The following is an 11,903-nucleotide window of genomic DNA, read 5'->3' on the forward strand; positions in this document are numbered from 1 at the left end:
CTGATGACGAATATAATGTAGCGATCTAGTATCTAGCTTATTTTAACAATAAAAATCGCGGGGAAGTGCTGACAAGAAGTTTATGTATGTGCGCAGCACAATCCGATCTCTCTCTCTCTCTCTCTCTCTCTCTCTCTCTCTCTCTCTCTCTCTGCGTTTGCGTGCATCAATTAAAGCAGCGCATTAATATAGAACAGTGATTAAACTGACTTGGAACTACCTGTGCATTAAACGGTTTTACTGCACACCTGCCAGCCAATCAGAATCCAGTATCCAGACATTCCATGGACCACTACCAATGGCATGTAAACAAATAGAAAAGTCAGCCATCTATTATTTATTGTTTTAATTATTGTGCCTTTTAGCCCCAACAGCAGGGATGTTTTTTTTTTTTACCACAAATACCATATTTTTTACATATTCTTTTGTTATTTAAAAACAATTCATTAATTGCCTTAAAACTGGAAAAAAAATCATTTCAGTTGCCTTGTTTCAGAATATACTCCAGAATTTTAATGATTCTCGTTTGCTACTTAAATCTATAACATTTTTAAAAACATCAAATATTAGATCAAGTAAGCACAGAATAGACTTTGCGTTGCTGCCCGCGGTCATGTCAAGCATCAGCCAAATTTGCACGTGTATTTTAAAGTGCCCCTATTATGCCTTTTCAAATATGATATTTCATGTAGTGTGTCATGTAGCTGTATGTGAACATAAACTATCTGCAAAGTTGTGACGCCGACAGTGCACGATAAATGAAGTTTTTGTCTAACAAAAAAAAGAGTCGGCTCACATTCGCCTAAACGAGTCGTCAGCAATTCGAATCTTTTTTCTGTAACGGCCACACGTCACGAGCTACACATTTGCGTAATGTCCGCCCACGTTCAATTTCGCAAACAACTTGCCCGCCCACAAACAGTAGGCCTACCATTTTCACGTGGATTAACGTTACATCATGTCAAGAAGACGCCCTGCGCTGTGAGAGTGAATTTGTTTTATATGCCCTTCCGAAAGATGAAACTACCAAGAATGAGTGGTTAACATTAATTTTTTCAACACCTCAGCAGTCCAATGCCAATCTTGTGTTGTGTTCGCGTCATTTTACTGATGACTGCTTTTCCAATCTTGGGGAGTAACGTTACAACGCGAGATTCACCAAACGCTTGATTTAAAAAATGGATCAGTGCCCAGTTTATTTGGACCGGCTTGCTCCTCTGAACTTCTACCTGTAAGTATGATTAATAATTGTATTTTCTAGCGATCGTTCAAAATACGTCTTTGTGTACGTTGGTGTGTAACAACCCCGCACATGTCTTGGTAAGCGGCTAACTTGCGTTTCTGTAGTTCTGTTGTTCAGCTGTGAGTGCAATGTAGTATAAAAATTGTGATTGATGCAGCTTGACTGTCTGTCTGCCTTATTAGTTTAAGTAATGATAATGATAAACGATGGCTTAACGCAGTGTTATGGGTTGTACGTTACAGTGTTGAAGTTCACAATGTAGAGGTGTGCCCGGTTCGCTTACAAAAGCAAATTGCAAGCACTTTCCACAGTTATAATATGACACCCACTGAGAAACGTCCTGCTCCAGTCGTGCTTGCAAAACAGTTTCTTGTCGATGTGCCACTTCAACCGTTTCATCGTCAGACTCCGGCTCGAATTGATAGGGTAAAATCGAGGCTATCTTTTCTATGCATTAACAGGTCTCCACAGCTGTCATTCAGTTATGCCAATGGGCATTTCGTTTTGCGCTGAAGCGGTAGACCAATCCAAAAGGACTGCACCATCTGACCAATCACAGCGGTGAGGGCTCACTGAAAGGAGGGGTTTAGAGAGACTGATTCTTCAAACTGCTTCACACGAGTCGTTTACGAATCATTTAGAAACGGGGTAAAATTAAATCTAATTTTTGAGAAAACTGAAGTGTTTTTTGAACTTGCATACATGTAAACCTGTTTTAAGAGACTATTACAACAATATTAACTACCTTTAACATGGCATAATAGGGGCACTTTAAAAAGTGAATGTTTTGGAAAGTGCTACACCATGTTTTCCTGCCATCTAGTTGTTAAGAGGACCATAACATCAAATGCGCCTTTTAACCCAGGGCACCTTTAGCCCTGTTGTACCCTATATCTTAACATCCATCAACAGCCAATGCACAGAACCACGCCCCACCCTACATTTATTGGGCCAGTGTTGCCACCTTGTGGCCAAATTAGTGCAAAAAAAATTGAAAGCACATGTGTACAGTATGTGTGGTTAGAAAAACCAGGTTGTGCACATACTGCGTGATGACTGATTCATTTCATGCACACACTGCAGGCATAAATAAAAGGTACACTTGGGTCTTTACTCTTAAGGAATGCTTAGACTGACAGCTGCACTGCAGTGACTGACTGAAGGCTATTTGTTTTCATCCAGTTAGACACCGTGGTTCATCTTCCTCATTTGTTTTTTGATTTCCTCCCTCCCTCTTCCACACACCCCACATTGACTCCATCTTCAGGTGTTTGAGAAGAAGAACCAGAAGTCTGCGGCGAGCATCGCCCAGCTGCAGCGCAAGCTGGAGCATTACCACCGGCGTCTGCGTGAGGTGGAGCACAGCGGCGTCCAGCGGCAGCCCAAAGACGTGCTGCGGGACATGCAGCAGGGCCTGCGGGACGTGGGCGCCAGGGTCATCACGGGCCTCAGCGAGGGGGTGGTGGACAGCGTCAAGGGTGGACTGTCCAGTTTCTCCCACGCCACGCACTCGGCCGCCGGAGCAGTGGCCTCCAAGCCCCGCGAGATCGCCTCTCTGATCCGTCACCGCTTCGGTAGCGCCGATAACATCAGCGTCCTGAAGGACGGGCCGGAGGATGCCGAGGACACCGTGGCCACTGGCGGACGCTCTCTGGGATCCGCCGGCGGACACCTGCAGTCCAGCCCCAAGTTCGGCAGCGACGAGGACTGCTCGAGCGCGACCTCGGGATCCAACAGCGTGACGGGGGCCCCCGGGGGTCCACCCAGCTCCAGGGGAAACACACTAGAAAGGGGCCGCAGCGGCAGCCTGGACATGTTGCTGCAAGAGCTGCAGGAGCTGCGAGATGCGCAGACGCGACTGGAGGAGTCGGTGGAGAGTCTGAAGAGCGGCTATCTGAAGGAGTGCACACTAGTGATGCAGGCGCTGCAGGAGGAGAGGTTCAGGTACACACACACTAAACACAAGACACACACCAAACTCCAAACACACAGATGTGCTGCCAGCGAGATCCAATCCAGCACAGCCCTGCAAAAATCAACTGCAATGTCCTTATAATCAGCCTAATGTGTACAGACTCTGAATATGGCTGGCCAACACCATCATATATATTGTGATGATGGACTAAAGTGTCATTGATTTTATAGAGCTTTTTTTTAACACACTTTAGATTAAGAAATATGGATGAATAAGAAAAGAAAAGTGTGATGTGCTTGATTTTGAAAACGATAAGCCGTGAAAAGAACTCGGTGTCAGACAGTCCGGTCTGCTTTTACTTCGTTAGTTTATTTACTCAGTTACTGACATTATATTTGGGCTGTAGAGTTAGAAGAGATCTGATGCTGTCGCCTATTTTCCCCCAAGGTTTTTTCTCCATTATTTAAAATCAAATGGAGTTTAATTATTAGAGCACTAAATACATGCATAACACACCGTACACAGTCCATGATAAGAATTATGCCCTGAGTGTTTCAATGATCTCCTCAGTTAAACTGGTTAAAGATACAATTGAAATTTTCAACCCTGTCATTTATATAAATCATTCAACCATGTCAGTGACACACATCCCCAAAGAGTAATTGGGCTTGTCAGTACACCAAATTGTTATAGGTTTCACCAGTTAAAGAGATAGTTCACCCAAAAATGAACGTTTTTGTTTATCTGCTTACCCCCAGGGCATCCAAGATGTAGGTGACTTTGTTTCTTTGGTAGACCACAAATGAAGATTTTTAACTCAAACTGTTGCAGTCTGTTAATAAATAGTAAATGGGCACCAAATCTTTGAAAAAAAAAAAAACATGCACAGACAAATCCAAATTAAACCCTGCGGCTCGTGATGATACACTGATGTCCTAAAACACAATTTTTACCTTTGATACACAGCAATGTCCAACTGTCCTGAGCGCGAGCTCAGCATCCGGCTCGTTACATGGACAGTTGGACATTGCTGAGACTGACAGACTGCAACGGTTTGAGTTAAAAATCTTTGTTTGTGTTCCACTGAAGAAACAAAGTCACCTACATCTTGGATGCCCTGGGGGTAAGCAGATACTCATCATATTTTCATTTCTGGGTGAACTATCCCTTTAAGGAATGAAGTAAATAGTTTATTGCATATGTGGTCTGTGTGATTAATCTCTAATCTGCTAATGACGGTATCAGGACATTATAAACATTAACACCATTATTACCTGTGCAGCTGCTCTGAAACAATGTGTATTGTGAAAAGCACTGAACAAATAGGTTTGACGTGTGATTTAATAAATCATGCACTGTCCACATTAGTTATTCATCTAGTATTTTCATGTAGCATTTTCCCTGCTCTCCACATCTGTATCAGAAACAGATTTTTGGGCCGTGACCCTCCAGATTTGTGGGCTTGAAATAGACTCAAATAGGCTTTTTCCTCTTAAATGGTAAAAAGGAGGAGAGGGAGAATGTGAGTTGACAGAGAGAGATAAATGGATAAACATATTTCTGCCCTAAATGTCCAGACTGCGGTCAAGCATTTTTCTGTTGGCTTGTAATAACGGAAGCACAAAAATAGTTGAAAAGTCAACATGCTGTCAAACTAATGGATAATTTTAGTTTTGCAGTAGCTAAAGTAGTAACAAAATGTATGGATATAAACCAGTGCTCCCCCTCTTTTAAAATGACATAATGTCAAATCTGGCCATTTATAAATCTGAATATTCATGGTATTTTAGAGCCTGTATCATATTTTTGTTGTAGTCCCTGTGTGAATGGTTATTGTATGGAAAAGACTTTTGTGACTATTCTCAAGGTTTGTGCTTTTGGAATGACATGAGGAAGAGAAATACATCTGAACTCGTTTTAGTGCATTTAAAGTGTCATGAAACCCCCCTGTTTCAGCACTGCTTGTTTAAAACTTAGATCTGAAAAAGCGGAAGTATGAGCAGTTATGAGTGTTAAAGCGGTTTCAAATGAATGCATTAGTCAAGTGTTTGTGGTTTTGTCTCTGAGCTCTTCAGACCAGTGAAGTCCCATCACACTCTCTCTCACAAACACACTTTCAGATGATCAGATGTAGATGAGTAAAGAACAAAACATGCACAAGGTCTCGTTCACTCATGTAAACACTCTCTCCTGCAGAATCACACACGTGTTTGTCTTTGCCATCAGCTCTCTCACACACAGGAAGTGACTGTGTTTCTTGTGTTGTGTTTCTGTAGGTGTGAGCGTTTGGAGGAACAAGTCAACGATCTGACGGAGCTCCACCAGAACGAGATCCTGAACCTGAAACAAGAGCTGGCCAGCATGGAGGAGAAGATCGCGTATCAGTCCAACGAGAGAGCCCGAGACCTGCAGGTGTGTTAGGGATGGGAATTTTTATTTCGATCATTGATAGGTCTCAAATCACCCAGAATATTTGGTTACACTTTATTTTGTTTCGTGTCCTTGTTACGGTGTAATTATACATTTAAATACTGAGTCATATTAATTAACTGCATGTACTTACTATATGATTAGGGTTTGGCTTAAGGTTACTTTTATGTAATTGCACATAATTTATTGTTATTATAATAGTAAGTACATGTAACGTGTGACAAGGACACCTTGAAAAGAAAGTGTTTTTAAGACTGTTATGAAAATGTTGACGAGTAAAAATATGATATGAAAACATAAAAGATTCCTAGAAAAAAAAAAAACACTGCTAGATTATGATACATCAGTGTTATCAGAAAGGAAACATCTAAAAAGGAAGTGCTGCATGAGCTGAAGCTGAAGTTTAAAGGTTTAATCCAACCTTTCGGGTAGTCTTATTTACCTCAACTAGTGTTAAAAAATGACTACATTTCGTCGGCGCCAATAGCCTCGTGGACTTATAGCGCTGTTGCGCTCTGGCCGTCCCGTGTTCGAATCCCGACTCGAGGGCCTTTCCCAATCCCGCCCCCCATCTCTCTCCCACTTCGCTTCCTGTCATATTTGATCTGTCCTATCATAATAAAGGCAAAAATGCCAAAAAAGAAATCTTTGAAAAAAAATGACTACATTACTTGCTTACAATAAACCCAAAATAGGTTGGAAATAAGCACTTAATAATATGTTCAACACAGTAACGTTACTTAACTTAAATAAACAATAATAATTAAACAACAAACATTTTTAAAAATGCTTATTATTAAATGTTCACCTTTTGATTATTGCTGGTGTCTCTAGTAATTATCTGTTTAATTTTTAATTTGCAACCTATTTTGGGTTCAGTTTAACCCAAAACTATATTTTGCAGCCATATAGTTGAGGTAAATAAAACTACCCAAAGGTTGGGTTAAAGATTTAACTCCACTGCTGGGTCAAAACAACCCAACATTTTTTAGAATGATACACAACATAAATGTAACATTACATCTGTCTGCAAAAAGGGATGCAAATGCAGGTCAACTTCAGCTAAGTTACGTGATATACCCATAGCAGCACGCTGAAACAGGGGAAAGAAAACCAAAAAGAATTTGCAACATTCTAGTGTTCGTGTTATAATGTTATTTACATGCCTGCTGATGAAAAAAAAAAAAAAAAGGGGAAAAAACACTGCTGCATTAAAAATATTATCAATGTTTTTGAAAAAGAAACATCTAAAAGCAATATGACCATCTCAAATAACCCAGTCAATAATATCAGGAATTTCATTTGAGCTGAAACTGAATAAAAAGCACCCTGCAGCGCTTCGCCAGCAAGTTAATAAACTCGCACAAACACATCCTATATGGTGGACTGTGCTAGTCTGAATGTGTGACTCCCGCTGTGGATGTGCTCTTCTCATAACAACAACACTGATATACACTGCAACTAAAGCACAAAGAAATCACCACATTCTGTTGCAATCTTGTTCCTATTATAATGCTATGCATATGACAGACTGGTGCTGCACATCTTCCACTTAACTGTATTTCATGGTCAAAGTGATTCCAGGATTACTGTGGCCTTTTTAAATCTAGTTTCACTTTATTTTGCTGGTCTGGAAGGCATTCTGTCTAACGCTAACAAATCAGACCTCAAATACTGCCCAAAATGCAGCATCAAAATATATATTTTTTAAATTCAGGGTGATCATTGTTTTCCAGATCTGAGTAGTCGTTCTCATTCCTAGTGTGTGTTTACTGTGTGTCGGCCTCACAGGTCACATGGATACTAGTTACGCAGGTTTAGCTGGATTAAACTGACACATCTTTTTTTGAGTAACACTTTATAATAATTTATAATTTTTTTGAATTTTTAAGATTTATAATAAGTGCATTTTCATAATTTATTAATGATCACTTTATTATTTCTAAATTAAGCATTATATTATTATCAGTCCAGTTATTTAAGAGTTGTCAGTGGTTCATACACTATTTAAATGTACATTTATACATATTATTTAGACATATTGTAATAGTGTGTTAGTAAATGCTTTATTAACACGCATTCTTACTGTAATTCATGATTACGTACACTTTCTAAATGATCTTATGAGCCATTGGCGGCAATGAAATAACTGGTTTGTAAATAATGTAATACTTAATTTAGAAATTATAAATTGATCATTAATAAAGTATAAAAAATAAAATTATTAAACACATTACAGATATGCTTATAAGTGAAGAACAAAGCATTTGTAGCTGAATTTATAAACCGCTTACTACTGTCTATTAAAGGAGTAGTTTACTTCCAGAACAAAAATTTACAAATGTACTCACCCTCTTGTCATCCAAGATGTTCATGTCTTTTTTCTTCAGTCATGAAGATTTTTTTTTTTTTTTTTTTGAGGAAAACATTTCAGGATTTCTCTCCATATAGTGGACTTCTATGGTGCCCTGAGTTTGAACTTCCAAAATGCAGTTTAAATGTAGCTTCAGAGGACTCTAAACGATCCCAGCCGAGGAAGAAGGGTCTTATCTAGCGAAACGATTGGTCATTTTCTATAATTAATTACAATTTCTATACTTTTTAACCTCAAATGCTCGTCTTGTCTAACTCTGTCAACTCTGAAATCTGTGTATTCTAATTCAAGACAGTTAGGGTATATCTTATAACTCCCATCTCAATTTCTCCTCCAACATCAAAATCGTCCTAAATCGCTGCAGAAGTACCGACCCAGTGTTTGCAAAGTGAACGTGCAAAGAAGCTCTTCGCAAAAAACGTAAAACAGCGATGCAGGACAATTTAGAAGTTGGAGAAGAAAATAATATTGGAGTTTTTCGACATACAAACTATACAAAATACAAAATATACAAACTGTACTTAGTACTTTATAAATTATGAATTGATTATTCACTAATGCTTAATGAATGATTGATAGCATGCCATTACTATGAAGTTTTACCAATTTTTCTTCATTGCAGCACTGCATCACTTGCTCACTAGTAGATCCTCTGCCGTGAATGGGTGCCGTCAGAACGAGAGTCCAAACCGCTGATAAAAACATCACAATAATCCACAAGTAATTAGATGTTAACTGATGGACTGTGGATTATTGTGTTTTTATCAGCTGTTTGGACTCTCGTTCTGGCTGCACCCATTCACTGCAGAGGATCCAAGCAAAGACTAGGTTGTTACAGCCGAGACTGACGTGTGTTGTGTGTGTCAGGAGGCTCTGGAGGCGTGTCAGACGCGTGTCTCTAAGATGGAGCTGCAGCAGCAGCAGCAGCAGGTGGTTCAGCTGGAGGGTTTGGAGAACGCCACGGCGCGCACCCTCGTCGGCAAACTCATCAACGTGCTGCTGGCCCTCATGGCCGTCCTGCTGGTCTTCGTCTCCACCGTCGCCAACTGCGTGGTCCCGCTGATGAAGACGCGCAGCCGCTCCGTCTCCTCGCTGCTCGTCTTCCTCCTGTTCGCCGTTCTCTGGAGGAACTGGGACACGTTCTCGGGACACACCTCCCGCCTCCTGCGGGCGCCCAGATGAGCGGCCCGTTAGAAGAACTGCTGGTCTCAGACGATTTTGCACAGTGTTTTGAATGCCTTTGGTGCATTGCTCTTGAATGAGATTAATATTAATTTTATTTGTATTTCTAATATAATTTTAGTCGAATGTAGCGTTCTGCATTAGCTCACACAAAAATGAAGATTCTGTCATCATTTCCTCAGTGTTGTGAGTAAACACCTGTATGCTGGTATTTTTTCTGGTGAGCACAAAAGGAGAAATATCCAGTGCTTTTCATGCAGGTGCTTGCGTGTGACGGTAGGGACTCAAAATGATGACGAACATTTGAATGAACAGAAACTGTGAAGTGTTACTGTATAGAAAAGAGCTGTTCTGTAGCTTCTCCTTCTGTGTTCGCTGAAAGAATAGCATCATACAAGCAGTAGATGTGAGAGTGAGTGACGTGAATGTTTGGATGAAATGTTCGTTTGAAGGAAAACTTAAGCCTACTGTAATAAACAGAGCGATGGACGCAGCAGAGATCCTCCTTCCTCTGCTGTCATTACCGTTTTTATTTTCAAGAAGTCAAAGGATGTTGGCTGTTTACTAGCATTGTCTGATGTAAAAACACTGTTTTAAATGAAGTATTAATTTATTGAATATTGCACCGCCTTACTGGACCCCGTGACAGACGGCAGAGAAAGACGATGACAGTAGTAGCTGTTACTGCTTATTCATAATGTGTATAATATCAAAATACAGTATTTCTAATCTTGTGTTTTGATATGATGGAGAGGGGTTTTTTTATTTTTAGATGATCTGTAGATTTGTTGGTCTACTGCGGTTGTGGTTCAGGATGGTTCTTATGAATAGAGACCACTGTGTGTGTTTTATCATGAGCTCGACTCAAGCTGACCAAATGTACTCACACCTCAGCTCATGTGTCATTCAGATTCTTATCAATTATTAGCACACTTGTCTAACTGTACAGTAATGTTTAATAGTTCTGTCATTTAATAATCCTCAGGGGAATGTCCTCTGCTGAAGCTGTATTATGCTGCCACCAGGTAGGTGTATGTGTGTGTGTGCGTGCGTGTGTGTGTGTGTGTGTGTGTGTGTGTGTGTGTGTGTGTGCGTGCGTGCGTGCGCGCGTGCGTGCGTGCGTGCGTGCGTGCGTGCGTGCGTGTGTGTGTGTGTGTGTGTGTGACAGAGAGAGAGAGGTGTTTTAAACCACTCTAGTGCCTTCACATCTCTTGATATCTTTTGTAATAAATAAAGATCATTTCTGACTACAGCTTTAGTGTGCATAAGCTTCATTCTAATACATAGAACTGTAACTTTAATTACAATTTAAAATATGAAAACACAAAACAGACATGGTTTTTCTTCATTTATTTTAACAGACATTTGTTTTTTTATTCTGTTTTCTGCACAGAATAAAAGACACTCAGAGCAATAGCTAAGAATAACTGTCAGGGGAAAAATGTAGGTTTGTTGGGTGTTTATTTTGCTTGTTGAAGCCAACATCACATTTTTCACAGAAAAGACAAATGATTAGTGCTTTTTAAATGTGTTTTATTTGATTATCTGTTGTCACATTTTTAAACAATATCAATAAAAACAGGAAAACAGTCCTATTCAGATCAAAATATTTTCCAAAATGCCTACACATAATCCACATAATGTCTCTTCTGCGTCAGATCCAGACCATCCCCAGCGTAGGACCTTCTGTTGTCTCCATAGTCATAGCGGATCTCTTCACCGGTCTGAATGTCCTGTGTGGCCATGAAAAGTATGACCGGTTCGTCCTCCACAAAGTGCAATCTAGGACAGAGATTGGCCCGTTTGACAGAGTGTTTAATTCGTCTGCCAAACGTGGTTTTGTTTGGATGGCACTCGCAGCGCTCCTCATGAGCGTCCAAACACATGACCTGTCCGTTCTTGCTGGTGAAGAAAAACAGATGTCCAGCTTGTGTCTCGCTGTTCTGGTGGATCTCCAGTCCCTCGTCCCTGGAGATCAGCCGGCCGTGGAAGTCACAGATCACCTCTCCGCAAGCAAACGGCCTGCTGGTGACCACTTTGGGAGCCTTGCCTTCTCTCTCCATCAGCTGAAGGCCTCTCCAGCACTGCCTGCGGCTCATCTGACGGATGGATTTGCTGTCTGTTGGTGCTTTGATGGTTTGTGGAGGCTTCCAGTTCTTCATCACTTCAACAGCATCTGGCACGTTCTCCATCCATCCCTGCTTTTCAATCCAGCTGTGTACTTTGCTCTCGGTTGGCTGCCGTGGCCCAAAAGTATCTGCACAAGAGTGGACACCTTTATCAATGTGGACATCTTGATGGTCCTTTTTTTCACACCATGACTAGACTTCAATGTTTGTCTTTGAGAAGAAATTCGACAGAATGGCCAAAACATGTTGCTTATTCTAGGACGACAATGCTGAGATTCATTAGGCTCAGATTGTGGAAGTGTGGCTCAGAGATCATGAGGAATCAGTTTCACACTTCATATGTTCATACTATTTGATAATGTCTCATATACAAGGAGAAAAGCAGAGGACCTACTACTGAGCCTTGTGGTGCACCATACTTAACTTTTTTTCTTTCAAGTACAAATACTTCTGAGAACAAAAAAAGTATTTGATATGCAGTACTGGTATTAAAAAATTAAGGTGTAATGTAAATGTAATGTAGTGCACTAAATTCTAGTAAACAGATGATCTCCAGTTAATCTAGTAGACTCTAGGAGCACTTTATAATGATATAATTTTGCACTTACATACCTCAACTAAACAGCATCC

The 11,903-nt window shown here is 40.5% G+C and overlaps 1 protein-coding gene across 3 annotated transcripts in view; it reads left to right on the forward strand.

Moving 5' to 3' along the window:
• The window catches only part of tmcc1a (transmembrane and coiled-coil domain family 1a), a 56,044-nt gene extending 45,648 nt beyond the window's left edge, over positions 1 to 10,396 (forward strand). For all 3 annotated transcript variants that reach the window (XM_073818932.1, XM_073818933.1, XM_073818934.1), the window contains 3 exons: positions 2,511 to 3,187; positions 5,435 to 5,570; positions 8,830 to 10,396. In XM_073818932.1, coding sequence (XP_073675033.1) covers positions 2,511 to 3,187; positions 5,435 to 5,570; positions 8,830 to 9,144 — 1,128 coding nt within the window. In that variant the 3' untranslated portion in view covers positions 9,145 to 10,396. The remainder of the gene's footprint in view (positions 1 to 2,510; positions 3,188 to 5,434; positions 5,571 to 8,829) is intronic.
• The last annotated feature ends 1,507 nt before the right edge of the window (positions 10,397 to 11,903 follow it).

This window comes from Garra rufa, chromosome 15 (genome assembly GCF_049309525.1).
Source record: "Garra rufa chromosome 15, GarRuf1.0, whole genome shotgun sequence".
NCBI classification, from domain to species: Eukaryota; Metazoa; Chordata; class Actinopteri; order Cypriniformes; family Cyprinidae; genus Garra; species Garra rufa.